General features: G+C 41.8%; 1 protein-coding gene across 1 annotated transcript; it reads left to right on the top strand.

Moving 5' to 3' along the window:
- The first annotated feature begins 5,341 nt into the window (after positions 1 to 5,341).
- Positions 5,342 to 22,995, top strand: LOC143877996 (uncharacterized). The gene is made up of 5 exons (XM_077380375.1): positions 5,342 to 5,948; positions 20,516 to 20,668; positions 20,774 to 20,915; positions 21,669 to 21,910; positions 22,266 to 22,995. The coding sequence occupies exons 1-5, from the start codon at positions 5,514 to 5,516 to the stop codon at positions 22,470 to 22,472; spliced, it is 1,179 nt and encodes a 392-aa protein (XP_077236490.1). The 5' UTR covers positions 5,342 to 5,513; the 3' UTR covers positions 22,473 to 22,995.
- Positions 22,996 to 24,375: the final 1,380 nt, after the last annotated feature.

The raw sequence follows: 24,375 nt of genomic DNA, 5'->3' as shown, positions 1-24,375 counted from the left end.
TAATTTCGCTTCGGTGTCATTTTTTGTCTCCTGATTTTATTCATTTTGAGCCAAATGTCAAAAGCTGGCGGAATAAGAATATGATTCATAAAACCAAATGCACTCTATACTGACGGAGGCACAGCCCGACGAGGATTGTTGCCGCATGTATTGGACGAGGATCCAATTCAAAGAAGCAAAATATCACGTCTCTATTGGGTCGTTAGCCTCCTGGACATATGAGGAGAGCACCTTGCGATTGAAGTCAAAAGAGAGAGAGAGATCACTCTTCCCGATTCTATCCCAAGCTGCTGTTACGTTTTGCTTTGTGGAAAAAAGAGTCCCAGCATTACGAGTTTATTATTTAGTGTTTATCTATAGGTTGGGTAAGTGAGTCCTAGTACAATTAGTTAGTTGAGTTCTTGTAGCATAGGGGTAACATGAATAAGTATAGGACTGGAGTTTTATTTGGAATAGAGATGCTTTGCTTATATATAGCTACCGTGCAAGCTTGTTGCACATTTTTATACTTGTTACTGCAATTAAATAAAGTTTACTCTTTCTTTGTTAGAGAAAGTGGTACTTCTATTGGTTCTTTGTGGATTCAAAGAACAACCCCTTGTAGATTCAAGGGCTTATTCGATCGGAGGTCGACGGCAATCGACCCTCGACTTGCTCTTCGCTCTTCTGGCTACGTCAAGTGGTATCAAAGCCTTGCTACTTTCCATGGCTTCCCATAGAGAACGAGAAAATCAACAAACCGTGACGGTGGAGATGTTTAATTCTCTCCAGGTTACCGTTAATCAAATAGCGGAGCAATTGGCACAGTTGAATCCTATTGAGCGCGAGTAACCCCAAATCGACGATGGCGATCGGCAACGAGACACTCAAGCTCTAAATCGAGTTCAACGTCCCCGCACAAGAGTTACTTATTTTCCCGATGATGATTACTCTAGCGAGGAGGAATTCAACGACATCATCCACCTAAGACATGCATGTGGTCGTGTTCCGCAAACAACGGCTCGTGATCGCGAATATCGTATTAAGGTGGATTTGCCTGAATTTAATGGCCAGCTGCACATTGAAGATTTTCTTGATTGGCTCGGGGCAATTGAGAGATTTTTCGACTATATGGAGGTTCATGAGGAGAAAAAGACAAAACTTGTGGCCATCAAACTCAAGGGAGGTGCTTCGGCATGGTGGGAACAACTACAACATTCTCGTACAAGGATGGAAAAGAGACCAATCTGAATATGGGCACGGATGCATCAAATCCTTCGTGAGAAATTTCTTCCCATTGATTATGATCAGGTACTCTTTCAACAGTATCCGAATTGCCGCCAAGGTAGTAAGTCGGTGCGAGATTATACAGAAGATTTCTACTGGCTATCGTCTAGAAACGATATTTTGGAGATAGAGGCACAACGAATGACACGCTACACAGGAGGTCTTCATCAAGCGATCCATGATCAAATCGCTCTCCACCCGATTTGGACGTTGTCTGAGGCAGTAAAGATGGTGGAACAAGTTGAGAACATGTTCAACCGTTCGCCTCAGAGAGATTTTTATGTGAGTCAGACCGTGGTAGAGACATTGCAAATGACGGTTCCGATGGCAAAAGAGAAGGTGGTTTTGGATCTTCCTGTTGGGGTGGGTAAATCTGCTCAGGCATTCCCGACACGAGGAAGAGGACGTGGGGATGTCCCTAGTACTTCGACAGCGACCCAAATTCCACGGCGAGATTCATATGAGTCATAGTTCGAACAGCGGATCATATGCTACAAGTGCAACTAAGTGGGTCACAAATTCAATCAGTGTCCCCGAGGTGGCTGGCGTACTACAAATCTAGTCGTTGGTGACGGACATGAAGAAGATGAAGAAGAGCATGAAGAGGAACAAAATACGGAAGAAGATCACATTCCTACTACTTGTGCTCCAGGACGATGTGCACCTCGAAAGTAGAGGAATTTACGCAGCGTAACAATATCTTTAGATGCAAATGTATGGTCAAAGAAAGGGTTTGCAACGTCATCGTTGATGGAGGTAGCATGGAGAATTACGTGTCAAAGGACATGGTAAAGAAGCTCAAGTTAAAGACAGAGAAACACCCTACTCCCTACAAGCTTGGTTGGATTTCAAAGGGTAACGAAAAGAAGGTAACTGAAAGTTGTCATATTCCTTTTGAAATTGGTGCTTACAAGGATGAAATTTTATGTGATGTTATCAATATGGATATGTGTCATCTTTTGTTAGGGAGGCCTTGGCAATTTGACATGGATTCAATTCATAAGGGAAGAGATAACGTCTTCGTTGTTCGTCAAAACAACAAGAGTTATGCACTTCAACCTATGATGGATGAGAAGGACACCAGAGCTTCTCAAGTGGAGGGGCAATCATGTATGGCAATAAAGGGATCATTTGTTAAATCTAAGAAGAAAGAGATACGTGATGGTGTCAAAAAGAAAAAGACGCCTACTCCGTCTAAAGCTAAGTACAATGCGGAAAAGACAAAGCGTCGGCATGCTAAAGTCTTTGAGGTTGGAGATGCTATGAAGACAACACCTATGAACTCGAGGTCGAGTTCTCTTCAAGTGGAGGGGAATGACAAAGGCATAACCCATGACTCTCCTTATTGGATAAGGATGAGGATTGTTTCCGCACGTATAGGATGATGATCCAATTCAAAGAAGCGAAATATCATGTCTCTATTGGGTCGTTAGTCTCCTGGACATATGAGGGAGCACCTTGCAATTGAAGTAGAGAGAGAGAGAGAGAGAGAGAGAGAGAGAGAGAGAGAGAGAGAGAGAGAGATTACTCTTCTCGATTCTATCCCAAGCTGTTGTTACGTTTTGCTTTGTGGAAAAAAGAGTCACAGCATTACGAGTTTATTATTTAGTGTTTATCTATAGGTTGGGTAAGTGAGTCCTAGTACAATTAGTTAGTTGAGTTCTGGTAGGATAGGGGTAATAGGAATACGTATAGGATTGGAGTTTTATTTGGAATAGAGATGCTTTGCTTATATATAGCTATCGTGCAAGCTTGTTGCATGTTTTTAGACTTGTTATTGAAATTAAATAAAGTTTACTCTTTCTTTGTTAGAGAAAGTGGTACTTCTATTGGTTCTTTGTGGATTCAAAGAACAACCCCTTGTGGATTCAAGGGCTTATTCGATCGGAGGTCGATGGCAATCAACCCCCGACTTGTTCTTCGCGCTTCCGGCTACGCCATATACTATCTATGTTGTTGAATAAACTATCGACTGTGACAAAAAACTTCCCAATTGCACTTTTGCTTTCCTTGTTTTTCCTCGGAAAAGTTGGGGTTATTATGGAGGCATAAAATACCATTTCTCAAGAGTGTAGATTATGGTCAAAACTTGATATTCAAGGGGAACATCAATATTCGGTTTATTTTATCCTTGGGATGGGCTTGATATCAATCCAAGGGGTTTCTTCAAGATGAAATTATCAAATTGTTGTAGTGAATTCCAAGAATAATTTATCCAAAGAAAAAAATATCTCCACGAGAATGATAGTCCAATTGGGACAAACACAACTGCTAAAATAAAAAAAGGAACAATACCAATGGGGGACAAAAATTAGGCGGAATTATCTACAAGACCCCATGCTTTTCAGAAATTATCAACGAGGGACAAAAGAGGTCTTGTCATTAAAAGCTGGACGAAAATGCCAATTTCTTAAGCAACACATTTTGCCTTTCCACTTTTCCCTCTTCTCTCTTCTTTCCCTCTTTTTTTTTTTACTTTTCATTTTCAACTTTGTTTTTTTACCTTACTAGTCATCTTCTTCATCATTTAGCCACCATTAGAGGCGGGAAAGCTCGAAAACTTGAAACGTGAGTTCATTCCCATCTATCTCTCTATATCTAGCTTTTGTTTTTCATTTGTTTTAGGGTTTTGCATTTCTACTTCTCCCTTTCAATGGAGGATGAGGAAGATGAATCGTAGGGTAGAAAGAAAAAAAACGGTGAAAATGAACAAGTGAAAAAAAAAACATGAAGTAAAAACGTGTTCATAAGGGACTCGATAAGCTCATTTGGAATTTGATAACCCCATTTTGACTGGATAACCCCAACCCCAGAGACTTGAAAACCCCATTCCAAAACTCCAGTACCCTCGGCCAATTTTAAGGGACTTGATAAGCTCATTCGTAAATTGGTAACCCCATTTTGATATTAGATAACCCCAATCCCAAATACTTGAAAACCCCCTTCCAAAACTTAGTACCCTCGGCCAATTTTCAAGGACTTGATAAGCTCATTCGGAAATTGGTAACCCCATTTTGATACTTGATAACTCCAATCCCAGAGACTTGAAAACCCCCTTCCAAAACTCCAGTACCCTCAGCCAATTTTCAAGGACTTAATAAGCCCATTCGAAAATTGGTAACCCCATTTTTTATACTAGATAACCCCATTCCCAGAAACTTGAAAACCCCCTTCCAAAACTCCAGTACCCTTGGCCAATTTTTAGAGACTTGATCACTCCATTCGGAAATTGGTAACCCAATTTTTTATACTAGATAACCCCAATCCTAGAGACTTGAAAACCCCCTTCCAAAACTCCAGTACTCTCGGCCAATTTTCAAGCACTTGATAAGCCCATTCGAAAATTGGTAACCTTACTTTTGAGAGTTACTAACCCCTTCCAAAGAGTTGATAAAGCCCTTATGCTACAAAACCCCATGCTTGTAGCAACTCTTCTAATGGTATTACAATTTTGCTCATGATAGAAATAACAAAAGAAATGGATGTTGTTTTCATTAAATGTGCTTCATGTATTACATCCCAATTTGTGTATTACAAAAAAATAATAATTAAGTAAATCAAAAAATGTGTAGCCATCCATTCATGTATTACATCAACATTTTCTTATACACAACCACTTGTCTTCCAAAAAAGTGAGTGAAGCCATCCATGCATTATCTCCAGAACACACCGTAAAATACAAACCGCTTAAACCCTAAACAAGATAAATCAGAAACAGAGGAATGAAAAAGAAGAAGAAAAAAGACAAACAAAAACCTAGATACAGAGAAATAGATGGTTAGAACTCAATATTCAAGTTTTTAAGATTTGCCAGCAACAATGGTGGATGAACAACGAGGAAGATGACTAGTACGGTAAAAAATCAAAAAGGTGATAATGGAAAAGTAATAGAAGTGGGAAGAAGGAAAAAACAAGTTCAAAACGTCTTGTAAATGCCAAAGGGCATTTTCGTCTAGCTTTTACTGACGAGACCTCTTTCGTCCCTCGTTGATAATTTTTGAAAAGCAAGGTCCTGTTGATAATTTCGCCTAATGTTTGTTCCCAATGCCCAAATAGAAAATATTCTCCCAGCCATCTACATACAACCAAACAGAGCAATAAGGTCAGCCTAGGAGAAGTTCAAGAGAAGCCTAGAAACGTACCAAAACCCTCTTTCTCGTCTGCTTTCCCAAAAAAGAGTCCCGTCAACACTGTTTTTTCTGCCGGAATCGAACCGGAAAAAATTCAGTAGATTCGGACTCGTATAAATGTGGACCAGTTCCGCTTCTTTCATCCTTGATAAACGGCAACAACAACCACCTCTTCAATATGACAAAAGAAAACCGACCTTGACTTCTCCTTCGGAAATGGCGGAAACCCTTCAAAACCCTAACCCTAATCCTAACATCTCTGCCTACTACCAGACCCGAGCCGAGCACTACGGCGTCATCACCAGTGATTGGCTAGCGCAAGCTCAGGCCGCAGTCGGCCGGGATCCGGCAGAATATCTTCCCGAGAGAAGTGCAAGTTCCGGCGGCAAGTCCTTCAGCGTCATCGATGAGTTCAATTACTGGAGGAAGAAGCCCGATCTAGCTGAAGCTGTTGCTGCGATCATGGCTTTGGCATCTGTTATCCGATCGAGCGAGGCCACAACCATGATGGAGCTCGAAATCGATCTCAAGAAAGCCTCCGATACGCTTAAGGTAGGTTTTCCAGATTCTGTTTTTCAATAATTTATAATAATCGCTTTTCCTAGGGTTTTTGTGCATGGGGATAGTGAAATACTGTTTTTAGCTTTAGTTTTGGCTTCGTTCGTGGATATTCTTGTTGTTCTGATATGAGTTCTTCGAGAAATTGTAATGGAGTTCTGTAATCTTTGTTTTTTTTTTTTTTAAATTCTTGATAGATAATGCTGTGTTCTCTTTGGATTTTGGTTTCTTCTTGGGTCATTAATTGAAGAAGATGTTCTTGCTTTTGAGCGCTTGTGTAGAATGCTGCTCTCCACTTCTGTTTTAATTTTTCTCTTTACTTATCGTGGAGAATTTTCTCAATTGTTATGTTTATGTACGCCGTCGTGGGACCAATCCTATTCTTCTTTGGTTGTTATATCATGGAAAATCAAATTCTAATTGCATAAACTTCAAAATCGTTGTTTTCTGCCTCTTGAGAAAATCTGCCGGGCAAATCCGATCTCATCCACAAGTAAATAGAAAAGTAAAAGGATAAACACAAAACACAAGATGAGCACTAGACCTGGCAAAAAGTGACCCGCACCCGCGGGTCCACATGGCCCGCCCCCAAATTTGCGGGTGTGGATCTCTAACTAGTGACCCGCGGGTCCACCCGGCCCATCAAAACTGGACCGGGCCGGGTAAATCCGCGGGTGCCTGTAGCATAAAAAAAGTCAAAAAACAAAAAATGAAAAACATCAGATTTTTAGAGGTTTTAACTTTTAAGCCAAAGGGCTTTTAGAGACCAAAATGCCCACGATATATATTCTCCCAAAAAATGAAAAGCATCAGACTTTTATATTCTCCCTCAGTGTGTAGGGTTTTTGCATCTCACAAACCCTTGTTTTTGCAGCAACGAAAGATTGTGGAAAGGGTATTTCCAACTCTCCCTCTCTCTACATACAATAGATTGTGGAAAACCCTAGTTTTTTTACAGTATTTAGCTTTAAGATTTTAGGGAACCCTAGTTTTTAGTAATTTACTCTGGCTCTCTCTCTCTCTCTCTCTCTCTCTCTCTCTTATTAGGGTTAGGGCCTTAGGGGCTATGATTATTTTCTAATCTCTTGTTTGATGAAATGTTAGGGTTTTAAGAGATTATTTTCTAATCTCTTGTTTTTTTAAAATGGAGCTGATAAATCGCACTCCCTACTTCGTGGGTTTTGTAGAAATATTCTCTGTTGTAGAGTTTATAAATTAAAGAAAGGGTTTTTGAGATAAAAAGAAAAACGATGTGCCTTGTGTCCGTGTGCTTAATTTGTTGTTGGTTTGTTTTTCTTGTTTTCGTTTTGACGTTGGGTGTGCTGAGGAGATCTTTGAGTATAATTATTTGTTCAAGGACATGTGATCTTATTCTGTAAATGGGGCAATTTTCAGATTGTCCAGTATTCCAAAATTTGCCGGGTTACCCGCGGGTTTACCCGTACCCGCCCGGGTGGGGTCTGGGTATATGAAATGGCTACCCGAAGAATCGAGGGTATTTTTTACCCGTACCCGCTGGGTCTGTACCTGCACGGGTCGTACCCGCGCGGGTTACCCGTTTGCCAGGTCTAATGAGCACCGAGAGTTTACGTGGTTCATCCAAGAAGATTCGTACGTCCAAGTGCGATAACACGATCTTCCACTATGAGAAAGCAAAATTATAAGGATTACTATGGACTAACCCGAAACCCACAAACCACAACCATTCCTTTGCTTCTCAATCAAGACCATACACAAGAGAACCCGAGAAAAGACCCCAAGAGAAAAACCCGAGGAGAATCACTCTTCTCTCTCCCTTCTATTTTTTCTCTTTCTCACACCCAAAACCCCAGCTGTACGCACCACAAGGGAGAAAAGCCCTCTCTCTTATTAGTTGTAGGTGCAAGGGAATACTTTCTATCTAGGTTTTCCCCCCAAAAAACTAATATTGTTCCTTGTTATTTTGGTGTCCCACCACCAAAATAAGAAACTAAAAAGGGAAAACAAAACACTTTCCCAACACTGCCCTCTTTTTTCTATTTCTTTGATTGCTTTAGCGACTATGTTAATGGACAGCTGAAATTGTGTTTTGCTTGATGTGCTATCTTAGTTGAATGTTTCTTGATTTTTTTTAGAATTCAGGTGTTTTATTGTGGGGAATGTTGTTGCTCTGTTGCAATTTCCAGGTGAATTGGAGCTTCCACACAGTATGTATTGCAATCTCATTGAATGCTGGTTTCTGCCTCAATTTGTGGCAGACGAATTTAGTGCTTTTCAAGGCTAATGTATATAGTAGAGACAAATCTTTTCTATTAGAGATATTTCCAACTCTGTGGATGCACATCAGGCTAATGATTGTAGTTTCTTCCATGGTTTTACATTTCCACCGAAATGACATGAAACGACTGAAATATTTCCATTTCCATTTCTCAAAAACCGAGACCGAGACCGAAATGACCGCAATGCATAAAACAAAATCTTAAATGTAATAGGGGTATACCATATTAGTATATATTACATAATTATATTTTCAAAAAATAATATTTATATGAATTGCATGCAAAATGCAGTGCATGTACTATGTATAAATATTTATATGAATTACATGTGAAATTTGGTATGTGCTACATTATTAGACATGTGCGACAGTGCATGTCTCTTGGTTTCGATGTTTTTAAACCACTATGGATAGTTGTCCTGCTTATGTGATTGTTTCCGAGTGTAAATTCGTGCTTATTCTAGCATTTTCTGAAGTTTCATCTATTACTTCCATCATTTGTATATGTTTCCGTGCTTACCGAAACCGAAATTTGAAACCTTAGTTTCTTCTCAATTTTGGAAGTAACTATGTTCCTATTAAGCTCTGAGATTCATGTGCTTTTTCTTAAGATATGTGTTGGATCTATTTTTTGTTTTAAATGTTTAGGTATTCAGTTGTGCATTCTCATAACATTAGAATATTTTTAGATTACATATGAAGCTTATGCTGCATGGGTACGAGTATGAACGACAGAATCCTACATGGGCGCCGACTGTCGAATTCAACAAACCCAAAAAAAATAACCCATGGATGTGACACTATGTTTATGGTTATAACGAATAATAGATTGAGAATTTTGATAGGTTAAGTAAATATAATGTTTAATTCTATATTTAAAAAAAAAATTACTATGAGGATGGATAAAAACCCAAAACCTGTGGCAACTTTAAATTTGTGATAGCAGTATTCAGAGAAAGGATTAAAGTTACACATAAGTGTCATAAATAATTCGAAAGTATTGGAATCTGACACCTGCCCAACATGGGTACTTGCATTTTTTTTTTTTTTTGAATGGTAACTGATATATAAATAAAAGGGGAAGGACCGAAAAGAAACCTCCCGCCCCCCCACTAGGCCAGAACTACACACAGGATAAGAAAAAAGAAAACAGAAAACAATACAATAAGAAATTAAGGGGGGAGAAAGTCATAAAGCTCCAGAGACTGCTTTATCACACCCGCTTTAGCCAAACTATCAGCGATTGCATTGGCAGATCTCCTAATATGAAGGAAATCCACCGAACATCCGACCGAAATATCCTTTATTTCATCGAATAAATGAAGAAATCTCCAAGGAGGATTTACCGAACCCTTAAGCCACCGAATGACATTTACAGAGTCTCCTTCCACGATAGTGTTTGCTACCCTCTCTCTTCCTAACATTAGGATTCCTTGATAAGCGGCTCTGACTTCAGCTTCAGTAGAATCAGCGACTCCTATCGGCCCGGAAAAAGCCTGCACAACATCCCCCTCTGAATTCCTTAAGACGCCCCCGATCCCAGCTGGACCAGGGTTACCCAAGCTTGATCCGTCAAAATTCAGCTTAGAAAAGCCTACTGGAGGATTGACCCATTGCTGAGCGATTCTATGGGTGGGTATTTGACTGTTGCAGACCACTGTCCATCCCGCCCACAAGTCGAAAGCCGAAACAAATTTGAACAAGGGCAAAGACCTTGCCCAAGAAATCGATAAGACAACTACTTTGATATATAGGCAAGAGGAAGAAGATGAACGCCCCTCGAAGATCCGATTGTTTCTTTCCGACCATAAAACCCACAGCGTAGCCAGTAATGAAATCGACCACAACACTTTACCTTTTGACCTACATGGAGTAAACGCCCACCCCTCAAATAGATCCTTAACTTGGGAAGGAAAAACCCACGCGATGCCGAATCTCTCCAGAACCCGTCCCCATACCACTCGAGCGACTTTGCAAAGGATAAATAAATGCTCCGCCGATTCTTCTGCTTCGAGATACATAGCACAATGATTGACTATGATCATATGCCTAGCCCTCAAAAAGTCTACCGTTTGAATACGTCCTTGAATCACCTTCCACCCGAAAAAACATATACTAGGAGGAACCTTCATCTTCCACACTTTTGCCACAGACCGATTTGCCGCACTCGGATACAGGCCTTTGTGGAAAGATTTTACCGAAAAATAACCCGATGTGTCCCACACCCAGATCCTTTTATCCGTCCCAGATGGACTAATGTAGTTGTCCTCCAATATCTGAAAGAAAGAAACCAACGATAACAATTCCCTGTCGAAAAAATTTCTGCGGAACAACGGCTTCCATATCACCTTATTGGCCCGAAACTCAAAGCAATCTTTGACTACAGCTTGTTTGTCTCTGGCCACCACATATAAATCAGGGAACAAGTCTTTTAGAGGTATGACGGAACACCATACCATAGACCAAAAAGAAATTCTATCCCCCGAGTATACTCTATATCTTATGCCGCGGTCGAAACATGGACTCAAACGCATAAAATCCCGCCACAGTGTCACTCCAGGTTTTTTGAATCGATTAAGAGAACTCCAATTTCCCACGCCTGTGCCATATTTACCACCAATCACTTTCGCCCATAACTGAGTCTGTTCTTCGCCAAACCTCCACAGCCATTTCCCTAGGAGAGCGTCATTAACCTGTTTGATCTTACGAATCCCCAATCCTCCGCCGAGTACCGGCTTGCAAACATCTTCCCAGGAAACCAAAGATAAGCTCTTTTTTTCTTTTGAACCTCCCCACAAAAACCTCCGCTGGATCAATTCGATTTTCTTTGCAATAGAAACAGGGCACCTGAATAATGATAATTGGTAAATAGGAAGATTCGACAGCACGGCCTTAATCAAGGTCAATCTGCCCCCAATTGATACCAAATTCCTTTTCCAGGAATCTAGTCTCCTTTCGATTCTTTCCACAATTGGTGCCCACGCCCCTATTTTCGGTCTGCCACCTCCCAACGGAAGCCCAAGATAAGAAGAAGGGAACCTATCCAAAAGGCATCTCATTAGATGCGCCAAAGTCTTTGCTTCCTCCTCCCCCACATTCACAGCATACATTCTAGACTTTGAAAAGTTCGATCTTTGACCGGTGATGATTTCGTAGCACCTCAAAACAGCCTTAAGATTCAATACTTTGGAAATCTGAGGGGAACTAAATAAAAGGGTATCATCTGCGAATTGTAAATGAGACAAAAGAACGCCGTTCGGTCCGCATTGAATCCCTTCAACTAATCCCATGGATTTGCCTTTCTCCATTAAGAGACTCAAAGCTTCAGCAACGATAACGAACAGGAAAGGAGATAAAGGGTCCCCTTGCCTCAAGCCTCGAGTCGATCGAAAGAATCCTTTTGGAGGACCATTAATTAGGATGGAGAACCACGCCGACGATAAGCAACTTTTTATCCACCCCCGCCAACGATTCCCAAAACCCATTTTCCCAAGGAAATGGTCCAAACAATGCCATTCAACTCTATCATACGCTTTTTCCATGTCAAGTTTGCACACGACACCCGCTGAACCCGACTTAAACATCCAATCCACCGTTTCATTGGCCACCAGAGAGCAATCCAGAATCTGCCTCTGACTTACAAAAGCACACTGATTCAACGAGATGATGAGAGGAAGGACCACTTTAAGCCTGTCCGCCAAAATTTTTGACAAAACTTTATAAAGGCAACCAACTAGACTAATAGGACGAAAATCCGAGACCTTCACTGCTCCTTTAGTTTTTGGCAATAAAGCTATGAATGACGCTCCAGTACCTCTATCCAGCTCCATTCCTTCGAAGAAGTCCTTGAAAAATGTAAAGATGTCCCCTTTAACATATTCCCAGATTGGAAGAAAGCCAGACAAAAACCATCCAGCCCAGGCGCTTTATCGCGAGCCATCGAAAAAACGCCAGACTCTATCTCTTCATCAGAGAAGGGCCTTTCCAGAGCACACCTGCTGTGATCGTCTAGAACCGTAAAATGCACTTCATCTAAAACTGGTCTCACCAAGACTTCCGAGGAATATAAAGACCTGAAGAAATCCAGAATTTCCTCGCACTAGCTATGCAGTGAAAATAAGCGGTGTTTTTATCCCCCGCCTTTAGCCATAAAGCTCTTGATTTCTGCCTCCAAGATATTTCATCCTGCAATAGAAGACTTCTGTGTTCGTCCTTATAACGACCCAACTCTAATAACTCTTCCTCTGCAACAGTCCCCTCCTCATCCGATACAGAGATCTTACGAATGCGATCTAATAACCACAATTTCCTTCCTGTTCGTTCCCCCAGTCTATTAGAGTTCCATTCTTTGAGTTTCTTTTTTACCGCTCTGAGCTTTTCCCCTATGACCACGTCCGCCGCCCCACTTGCCTGGTGAGATACCCACCATCCCCCCATCAACTCCACCATCCTAGGAATTTCCAACCAAGCCAAGTCGAATCTAAAAGGTGACGGACCCAAAGAGCCCAATCTCGGATCCCTCTGAGCAAAACAAAAAGCGATCAATCCGACTCTTCCTGGCATTCCTTGACCAAGTAAATTTGGCCCCCGACATAGGTATATCAATCAGTTCATTCCTAGCTATAAAGTCTGAGAAGTCACCCATCTGTTGATTGGATCTCCTGCACCCCATCCTTTCTTCCACCCATCTGACTTCATTAAAATCCCCCCCCCAACACCACAGATGACCCCACTTAGTCCTGACTACGGTTAATTCTTCCCATAACTTGACCTTGTCATTCCGCACTGTTGGGCCGTAAATGCCTGTGAAAGTTACCAAAATAGGTTCCCCGACTTGCCTTAATACTATTGAAACTGAATACTCGCCTAACCAAGAGTCTTGAACTTCCTACCGTGATTGATCCCACATCACAAGAACGCCCCCTGCAGCCCCAATGGCGTCCAAGGCCACGAATTCCCAGTTCGCGTTCGCGCCTAAGCTCTGAATTAGAGATCTATTCACCCCCCCCAACTTTGTTTCTTGAATACAGACTACCACAGGTTTATTTTCTTTTACAACTGCTTTTACTTGGGCCTTTTTTTCCAAAGACCCCAACCCATTCACATTCCAAGAAATTATCTTCATGGACACACCGTTTGAATAGGTACCAGACCCCTTTGACCTCCTCTTCTACTGTTTCTCCTATTTGAAGATTTAGGTTTACTACCATGCGGCCCTTCATAGTTAACATCAGATTTGAGTTTAGCTAGTTCCCGCAACAACTTCTTGATCCCCTCTATGCTGGATGGGTCAGATAACATACGCTGATCTAACTCTCTTCTCTCTACAACCCTGAACAAATCAATTAACTGATCCTCGGATCCAGAGTAAGATAGGCCCAAGGCCCTGCTTGTAGAAATAATGTGGTTAACAAACACCTCCAGTATCTGAGTTTTAGGATCAACCGAGGAAATGGGTTTTGGATCGACCTCTTGAGGAATAACCACTGCCAAGTTATTACTCCTGTCTTCTGACCAAAAAGAGTCTTCGTGGTCACTTTGATCCTCCCCACCGCTACCCACCCAACACTCCGTCTGAACGCTCCACTTGGAAAGAGAATTTGAAGAAGGAAACACCTCGTTCTCCTCCTCACTTTGCAACATTAGCTGACCTTGCCTCCCCTTTGTCACTAACACATCAACCTGAACGCCCGCATCGAAGTTGCTTGCTCCCCCAGAGGCTTCTGCAAACTCGTCCAATAGATTGGAGATAAAATTAGATTCGCCCATGTTCCTTCCTTCCCCTCGTGTCCCCATACTAGTGATGGAAAGGGCGTTAGTCCCTTGGCTTGCACAGACCAATTTACTAGAAGCGAGGGTGAATAGATTGAAGGAACTTTCAAGTGCGATTGGGAATCTACCGTGCTTGCAAACCCGCTCGAATAGTCTAAAGAGAGCCCATGGACCGAACTATCCATAAAGTCCATCAGGTCACGTGGGCTTGGGGCCTCCAAACAACATAGGTTAACAAGGTCCGACGATCTAGATACCACAATTCTTCCCAACGGAGAGGATTCAATCGGAATGATTGAACGGCTTGATCCACAGATCGCCGAGACAGGAGAAGAAAAAATCTGTGAGGATGGGCCCATCAAATCCGGTGGCAGAGGATCCGGCAGCACATCTTGCTCATCCAACGGCTGAGGATCTACAATACGAATCAAGGGGATAAGCGACTCCGCCTCTTTCGAGAAATCTACCTCTGACACTCGCCGTACTGTAGGCGAGAGATCTCCCTCCACGCTATCCCTCTGCATGGCCATCTTCTCAGCTATCAAATCGCCGAATACTATCCCTTTATAGCTGAAGCTACCTTTAAGTACAGAGGACACGTCACATTGCTTACTAGAAGAAGAAAAGGCGCAAGGAAGATTTTCTCCGCCTGGTTTGCTAGACTGCGCACTCCTCTTCTCCGACGAGACTCCGCCATTCTTTTCTAACGAAGCAGACGACGATTGAACAAACATTTCGGCCACTTCCTCCGATTCCCGAACGTCATTTCGCAAAGGACGAGTATAACAACGTTCTATTGTCACCCAAAATACAGTTTCGTCTATACACACCGGAATTTTGATGACATCGGGAGCTGACTGAGATACCATTAATAATATCAAAGCTTTCACATACCCATTACCCTTTTCACACGACCCATCTGTAGCTAGCACTCTCCCGATCCTGCATCCCACTTTTCTGAAATTAACCACCGACCAAGCGTGAGGGGGCAGACCTGTAATCTACCACCACGAAGATAAAAACTTCCCTGGAAATCTATCCTTCCACCCAGAAATCCTTTCGAAAGGACTATCTTCAGCTTTTGCCCATTCATCCTTATACGAGTCCAGTAATAGGATGAGAGAGGAGGTAATCGCAAACTCCCGATGAGCCACCTTGGAAACCTGCAAACTTCCTGTGGTACCTGAAGTCCTTTCCATCCATCTTTGAATCTCCGTTGCTTCGAGAGAAATTCCTCCTTTAATCTTTCCCCAGAGAGTGTTCCCAACACTGAACTGGGAATCTAAAGTGATTGATTCCGCCCAAATTTCTTCTGGACATAAAGCGTTGTAATCATCTGGCTCATCATCACAGTTAACAAAACCCTTCTCATTATTCTCTGCGGTGGAGAGCGCCCCTCTGAACTTGGACTCCTTCACACTAGCCACTACCTTAGTCGTGGATTCTGACATTTTTTCCTTAAAGAAAAGAACTGGGGCGGCCTTTGCAAAGGAAGCGGGTAAATCGCTGTCAAAACCCGACCAAACTTTCCGGCACCGGTAACATTCCACCCGTCTTCTAAAGTTGATAAACTTGCACTTAGAACATCTCCAGTCCCCTAAATTGTTTTCTTTCCTTCTTTGTGCCACCCGGACTAATCTCTCATCTCTTTTACTAAGTTTAACTTTCCAAACCTCCTGATGGATTTTCCTCCCTGATAGGAACTCTTTTGCCAAGGGATACCGGTTGTTTTTCCAGGGACGGGGGTTTGCCGCCCCAGATTCCTCGCTGGCCCATTTGAGTTCATATTCTTGACAAATTCCTCCATTAATATAAGCGGCAATCCTCACCGCGCTGAACAGTCCGCACTACAACTCCGCCTTTCAGAAACATGTGCAGACCAGAAGACCGAATTACTCCACCCGATTCCGATTCCAATACCCAGGAAGACACGGAAATGGATAATGACTCCGAATCGGAAAATACAGAAGACGAAGGATCGGAAGAATCAGAAGAGGAATACGATGAACCTGATGTGTACACCGTAGAAACCTCTACGACGGAAACTTCAATAACAGGCTCGGAGAGGGAAGAGTTCGAGACGGTAATGGCGAGCAATAGGTGGGGAGACCAAGCAACTTCGGCTATCCTGGGGAGACCTCCCAGTCCGCTACCACCCAACTCCGAATCTCTCCGAAGCGCTTACCTGCCACCCATCAGACGCCGTCGAAGAAGATCACCGCGGCCCCCTAGTCCCTTAGCCTTCATAGATTTATCCACAGATTCGTCCTCTGCAGAATGACAGCCTTCGCCGGAGGAAGAGATCCTTCACCGGTTGTCTTTGTCTCTTCTCTTAAAACCTCCGTTGTGGGGATGTTTTCTAATTTAGGGTACAACTCCAAATGTTCACATAATAGTATCACTGTGTACTACAAATGATTGTGTTGTGAGGTCACACATGCTACGCCTTCAACATGGGTACTTGCATATTAAGAAGAATCCATATAACATTGATATCAAGATATTGGTCCTCGATCACCTCGGTCACAGGTTTTGTATTTTCCCCTCTTTTGAATTAAAAAAAAAAACATTACTTTCCTACTGATCAAGTAATCTTTCAGAGTAACTACAAATGTCCTCAGCATTTGGTTAAGAGCACCCCTTTGGTGAGAGGAGGTCATAGACTCTAGTCCCACGTTATCAACTTTTAGTTTGCCTGAACCATGTTTTTGTCTTTGTTTTTTCTCTCTTTATTTACTGTGGAAGTGCTTTTCTTTCCTTTTTTTTGTAACATGGTTCAGGCAAACTAAAAGTTGATAATGTGGGACTAGAGTCTATGACCTCCTCTCACCAAAGGGGTGCTCTTAACCAAATGCTGAGGACATTTGTAGTTACTCTGAAAGATTACTTGATCAGTAGGAAAGTAATGTTTTTTTTTTTGAATTCAAAAGAGGGGAAAATACAAAACCTGTGACCGAGGTGATCGAGGACCAACATCTACTAAGAGATAAAGCAAGAAGTGACAATTCTCCCAACAGGAGCTAAGCATAAAAAACTAAACAGTCCTAGGGGAGAGAAAACCAAATAATTCCAACTGCGGCCTAGCCACTACGGATCGGGCTAATCGATTGGCATCACTAGTGGCTGATCTCCATACATGCTGGAAACACACCCTATGGCTCTCTGTTTTTTCCGAAACTTCTTCAATTGCATCAGAGACTCTCCAAGGGTACATTTTGTTGTACATCCATCTGATTAGACTCAGATAATCTTCCTCTACTATTATATCTTGGTAGACTCTAAAATCACCTAGTCGGATTCCGTAAAATATAGCCTGCACCTCTGCTTCCTTTGAGTCCTTGCCTATTGGGTTTGAGAAGGTCCAGTTTGTGGCACTGATGTAAAAAAAAAAAAAAAAACCCCACCCACGCACCCACACAACAAAAAAAAAAAAAAACTCCCACTGGGCCTGAGTTGCCTAAGTTTGATTCGCCGAAGTCGAGTTGGAACTTTCCTAGTTCAGGGGTGTTCCACTCAAGAGTAGATGGGCGGACTTCCTGGCTGTTGCAAATGTCACAAGGCATAGGAATTAGGAAGAGACACCCAAAAGTAGGGAATCACACCCACCCAAGATATAGTCAAAGCTTGAGCCTTAATATAGATGCGATGAGCTCCTTTCTTTCCATATCGCCCAAATGTTAGCCAGGCAAGCTAGTCTCCACAATATGCAACCTCTCTGAGGCTAAGAAATGAAGTTCCAGGAAAGAGTGCAGCTTCAAATCTCTTTAGCAAACCTGCTATGACTAAAAATGTGTCCCACTGATTCCCCCGCATCTATGCATTAGGCGCAGTGATCCATGATAACGACTTTCCTGCTTCGAAGGTGATCCACCGTCAATATGCCGTTGATGATTGCGGTCTAGCCAAAGGGACATACTCTAGGCGGGTCGAGAATCATCCAAACCCTGTTCACTGGCGAAGCAGCCCTATATGGATTCCTTTTTTAAAAGAGGTCTCCTGTTTAGTGTCTCTCCACACCGGTGGTTCCATTACGTCTGTAGTTGTCCCTCAATGTCCTTGCACCTTTTCGATAACAGCCATTAGGGTCTTTTGCCCGTTTCTTCTCTATCTATATCTTGTTTTTATTTTATTTTTATTGATGACTGTACTCTATATACTTGGGTTTGCTTTCTTAAAAATAAATCAGAAGTTTTTTTTTATGTACCTTTTTTTTACCTTTAGGCATCAATTCTATATGACTGGTATTAAATATTTTAAAATCGACGGTGGAGGCAGAGTACATCTCCCAAGCCTTTTGGGATTTTTGCCCAGCTCATGGCTTCAAGCAACAATTTTCTTGTCCTCGTACACCCAGTCAAAATGGAATTGTAGACCCGAAGCACAAACATATAGCATAAGCTTCTTTGCCCATGATGTTTCACTAGATGCGTCGAAACGTCTGTGGACTGATGTGTTTCATGTTGTTCATGTCATCAACTAGCTTCCTTTTCTTGTTCTTGATCTCCAATCTCCACTTCAGAAGCTCACTGGTGTTGCTCCAGATGATTCCTCTCTTAGATCATGGTGATGCATTTGTTATATACATGTACCTGCTACTACCCAGGGAAAGTCTTCAAAGGCTATCACGTGCATATTTATTGGCAGAGTGATTATCACATGGGATATCATTGTTTCTCTCTGTAGGCAGGTAAGATTCTAAACCCCTTGTCTTCAACTCTAGTTGTATGAGACACTAGTTGTCACTATCTAAACCCCTTGTCTTCAATCGATGGGTGAACCGAACCGTAAGTGATTCCTCCACTTGAACCCAATGCTGCCAACACTCTTAAGTTGATGCTTATGCGGTTCTTTGATAGACAAAAGAGAAGTGACATGATGATTTATGGAAAAAGACAGACAAAATGCTCTATTAGACACTTGGTACGGGATGGACTACGAATCAAGAGAGATGTCTGATACATGGGAGATTACTTCTAGACCTATAGAGAAAAATCTCGTTGGTTGCGATCCAGTGTTAAAGCTAAAGCAAATGGCTGATAGCACAATGGACAATTTAGTTATCAATTCCATTTAGTTCTGTTCGGAATGCTCAGAATTTTCTGTTCTAGGGCAGAAAAAGAACAAAAGCTGAAACAAAACGTTCCAGGCGGAACTTCCCCATGCCTCGATCTGTTCTGGTCCGCTTGGGCCTGTTTCCAGTTTTGCGATTTTTTGCTTCTATTTTTGGATTTTCCATTTTTGCCTCTTTTAGCCATTTGAGGGGCATTTGATGACTTTTAGCCCTTTCAAACAAATGTGAGGGTTAAAATACATAGAAAAAGCCCTCATTTTCACACTCGTCGTGCAATTTTTTTTTGAATTTTGTAGTGTCTTTTCTGTAGAGAAGCATTGGAATGTTTCAATCCAGGAAAAAAAAATAGAAGACCACCAGGATGGTGGATAGGTATTTCCTATCCCTTGCATGTAGAAGTATTGTGCGAGCGCACTAGTACTTAACATTTACTAGGTCAGGCATGGCATCTTGGATGCAGTTAAATCAGGCAGGTTAATTTTTCCATGATCCAAGGGAGGAATATCTTAATGCAGTACCATTCAGTGAAAAAAAAAATCTTAATGCAGTAACTGAGAGGTACACTTCATTATGAACTGTTTTGTAAGGCTTACAATGTCAAGAGGTTTATTTATGTCGACTGTGTAGGAGATCCCAATTCTAGAAGATATGTGATTGGGTAATGTGATGGTTAATAACTATATGGTGTCTTGGAGTAGCAATAAACAGAGAACAGTAGTTTGGTCTAGCACGGAAGTGGAATTATAAAGGTATATGGTCGTTTAAGATTAGCAAGAAATGGAGAACAGTTGTTTGTTCTAGCACCGAAGTGGAGTATAGGTGCGGTTTCCCTGAATTTACTTGGTTCAGTCATCTACTTCAAGAGCTTCATTCGGGATCACACTTCATATGCTTCACTGTGACAATCAGAGCGCCATCAAATTCTCAATAAATCCCATGTTTCATGCTGGAATAAAGAACATATAGACTATTATTTGGTAAGGGAGAAGGTTCAAAAAATTCCTTTCTTTGTTTCTAGTTTCAATCATGTGGTTGATATATTTTACTAGAGGCTTTGCAACAGATCACCACAACCATTTGTGAAAAAGCTAGCTATGCTCCAAGGAACATGTCAGCTTGTGGAGTAGAGTTAGAATTGGTTGTACCATGCACTTCCCTTTACTAAGGGTTATATTGTAATTTAGGTCTCAGCAGTATGTAAGTTGCTTTGTACTCATACTTGCACAATTTGAATGAATCAATAGAACTCCCTTCGCACTCAGGAATTCCATCCTGTGTCTATGATGTTTTCATACTCTTGAAGATTAGATTATTTAAATGCTTATGGCCAGTGATTCTTCAATAGGATAAATATATGATTTTAAAATCCGATGGCAATGTTTTATTGTCAAACACTGGCTTCAAGATTCAAGTATACCAATATGTATCTTTGAGTTAATTCTACCCATTTTTGCATTTCAGTCATGGGACGCAACCTCAATCTCTTTGACAGCTGGGTGTGACTTGTTCACACGGTATGTAACTAGAACCTCAGCATTAGAGTATGAGGACTTCAATGCTGCAAAGTCTCGTTTAATTGAACGTGGAGAGAAGTTTGGGGAAATATCTCTCAAGGTATGTAAGTTAATTTTGGCTTGCTTTCGGAAAACATGTATTGTTCCTCATGTTTGCAAGTATGCGCTTCAGAAACTAGTATGCCCACAGAACCTCTATTTTCAGGCACGCAGGACCATTGCCATGCTTAGTCAGGATTTCATATTTGACGGATGTACCATTTTGGCCCATGGTTACTCGAGAGTTGTATTGGAAGTACTGAAGACGGCAGCATCAAACAGGAAACTCTTCCGAGTTTTTTGCACGGGTATTTCTTGTCATTCTCACTTTCTATGTAATGTGCTAGCTTTGATTTTATGAAATTGGACGTGTTGTGCGCAGTGGATACATTGGCATTGCAATTAGGAAAATAAAAGGCTTAACCTATATTTTGATTCTGTTTAATCTAATCATTGGGATGAGGCATGCGGGAGTTAAAAGGATTGTGTTAAGCGATCTTTGCAAGGGTTTAGGGGGCAAATTAGAGGGATGGGCGTGGAAAGAAAGAAAACGACTGTCAAAGCGTCATGTCAAAGGCGTGGGGATTTTGGTGGAGAAATCGGTGTGACGTGGCAGGTCATGATCTTGACTTGGTGGGCCCCACAAATATGACACTTTTTGCTGGATTCGATTCAATTGAGGCTATTGGATAATGTAAGGGGTAATAGGTTTTTCTTTTGGGCCAAGGAGAATGCTTCTGGGCAATTCACACTATGTAAATCTGGTGGGACTACTGGTCCCCATTGTAATTTTGCTGGTATGAATATATTTGTCAATTTTCAAAAATAGATATTACTATGTTCTATTTATACTCAGTTATACTGGATTTTTATTCATCTAGGTACATTTTCATAATTTTTGCTTTTAAGAACTCACATAGTAATACAGCTTTCAATATTTATCACATATTTGTGTTTATTTTTTCGTGGTTTCTCTAAATTCGCCGAGTCTGACCTTGGCATATTTCTGTGCTTCTACGTTATGACATGGCTCTCTTTCATTTGCATTGTGGAAACTGCAGAGGGAAGGCCTGACCGGACAGGGTTGCGGTTATCCAAGGAACTCACTTCACTTGGCGTTCCTGTAAAGCTTCTGATAGACTCTGCGGTGGCATATACCATGGATGAGGTCGACATGGTATTTGTTGGGGCGGATGGGATAGTCGAAAGCGGAGGCATAATCAACAAGATGGGAACATATCAAACTGCATTGGTGGCCCACAGCATGAATAAACCCGTTTATGTAGCCGCAGAAAGTTACAAGGTGCAGTGAATAAAATTACTATTACATACGGGCCAATAGAGTTCTTGTGAGGGGTGCAATTTGGTTCGAGGCTCTTTAATTGGTTTTCAGTGCCTTTTTATCTTTCAAAAAAATAAAAATAAAATAGAGTTCTTGTGAGGGGTGCAATTTGGGTTGGGTTGAGTTTTTGCTAAAAAATGAATTGGAATCAACTCGAAACCGGGTAAAAACTCAACATGAATTCCCAAAGATCGACCTGAGTTGCACCCCTTTTCTTGTTGAATCATGAATTGTGCTCTGCCCGATCTGAATAAAGTGGATTTCAACAGATTGAAGTTCCATTTATTGATGGCTTATTTCGGTGTGATGTTTACAGTTTGCACGGCAGTATCCGTTGAACCAGAAAGACCTACCCCCTGCTCTACTGCCAATTGACTTTGGGGTCCCAATTCCTTCTGGAGTGGAGGTTGAAAAATCTGCAAGGGACTACACGCCTCCACAGTATCTCACACTTCTATTTACTGATCTCGGTGTTCTTACGCCATCTGTGGTAAGTGACGAGCTCATTCAACTATATCTATGACACAGATAGCTTACATAATAGTAGGCCCTCTAATATTTAATTATTCGGAGGTGGGAAGATAGTTTGTAAGTTAATAGTGTGTTAGTAATTGGTTTTCTCAATTTTATTGCACGGGTTTTGCTATGGACCATCGCAGAAGGCATTTTGCAGCTGGGCTGTTGCATGTGAGAAAAGCCACCTCAGATGAATTCAATGAATAAGACAAGATCTGAGCCTGTGTGGCTTTTCTCACATGCAACACGTCAGCCGTGAAATGCCTTGTGCAATGGACGGTCCCTAGCAAATCCCCGCACACATCTTAATCTCAGTTTGGGTAGTCAGGATTAATTTTTAGGCCATGTTTGGCAACCATGAATTTGTTTTCCATGGAATATTAGCTTACCAAACGGCGTGGGAGAGATGATGTTTCCACAGTATGTCTTTTTAGCTCTTCCAACTATTCAGGGCTATTTATTTATTGGGAATGATTTTACCGCCCCCATTTGTCTGTCTTTTTTATGAAAATGACATTTATTTGGGAAAATTCTTAACAGATGTGGATTGAAATGGACTCTTTTCGTCAAAAACAAAGTGGGTGTTCATATCATTCTGATATTTTCTCTTGAATTTGGTCTATTGCTCATTTTCCCCTTAATCCTGGAATAGTTTACATCACTAGGCGAGTGTGATTTTCTGGTCATTTTATCTTCAATATCACACTAAAATCACTTGGCTTCTATTTTCTGGCCATGTTTGGCAACATCCAAATGTGGACAAAATAGTTGGTCCCGCCCTAAAATGGGGTGGGGATACCCTACGTCATCCAAAACAAAAAAGAAAAAAAAAAGAGGGTGAAATAGAATTGGACCTTTCTTAAAGCCCATCAGATGAAGCTAAGGCGCGTTGGATTCTCAAAATGGTAACTTAAGGTCCATCTGTTCTTAAAAGGGCCTCAAATCGAGACCCATGTGTCTTCCTGTGTGTCTAGGTCAAGATCCATTTCAAATCGGAACGTCCATCTAGTAGGTTCTTACATTATGCACAGCTAGAAATTTAAAAAGAATATTGGGTCCATCATTAGTATTTTGTCTATGGCTAATCTAAACTTCTAAGTAAGTAAAATAGTGCTCTTAAATGATAAAACTAATCAAAATCACATACAAGAATAGTACGTAGTTAATGATAGCATAAAACAATAGAATTCAGTCAATTCACTCATTCTCTATGTGTGTTTCAATTATATTACTTGGTAATCTATACATGATATAAAAAAACATACACATTTTTAGTCGAGGATCAGGGACTCTGGGTTAATAGTGTTAGGTCTAAAATTGGTAACAGGTTATGGTAAGGCCGGAAGGGCTGATCTGGGCCTGAAGGGCTGATCTGGGCCCGAAGGGCTGATCTATGCCTGAAGGGCTGATCTGGGCCTGAAGGGCTGATCTATGCCTGAAGGGCTGATCGAGTCCTGCGCTGCACAAGGGCACAGACAAGAAGACAAAGGGTCAGAAGACCAACCCGGAGTGGTGCTCCGGACGGGCGCTTCGACACTCAAGTCAGTATGAACAGGAGTGCAGAGCAATGTCAGAGCAAAAGCTTAGGGTTTTGATTTTCAGATCCCTCACCTTAGCACAAGTGAAGGCTATTTATAGTGATTCTGAGCCACCTGTCCAGGACAGGTGGTAGTTCTGAGCCACCTGTCCAGGACAGGTGGTGGCCTCTGTATGGACCAGGTCTCATACCTAGGAGGGGCAGGTGGAAGTCCCTGATTGGTCCAGGTGTCACACCTAGCAGGGACAGGTGTTGGCTTTGCAGCGGTCCATGTGAGGGCCACGTGTCAACAGCCAATTGGTTGCTGAGTTCGGACCTCATCAGTGCTGAGTTCGGACCCCATCAGTTCGGACCCCATCAGTTGCCCCCTGGT

The sequence above is a fragment of the Tasmannia lanceolata genome, unplaced genomic scaffold (assembly GCF_043159265.1).
Source record: "Tasmannia lanceolata isolate RefF3 unplaced genomic scaffold, GAP_Taslan_0.1 ptg000005l, whole genome shotgun sequence".
Classification (NCBI taxonomy): Eukaryota; Viridiplantae; Streptophyta; class Magnoliopsida; order Canellales; family Winteraceae; genus Tasmannia; species Tasmannia lanceolata.
This window is presented reverse-complemented; position numbering and strand designations above follow the sequence as displayed.

What these genes read in the sequence shown, in the direction of transcription:
- LOC143877996 (XM_077380375.1), top strand. Translation starts at nt 5,514, where the DNA reads ATGTGGACCAGTTCCGCTTCTTTCATCCTTGATAAACGGCAACAACAA. An exon ending in AAGCCTCCGATACGCTTAAG is followed by an intron (nt 5,949 to 20,515) that starts GTAGGTTTTCCA and finishes TTTGCATTTCAG; the next exon opens with TCATGGGACGCAACCTCAAT. An exon ending in TTGGGGAAATATCTCTCAAG is followed by an intron (nt 20,669 to 20,773) that starts GTATGTAAGTTA and finishes CTCTATTTTCAG; the next exon opens with GCACGCAGGACCATTGCCAT.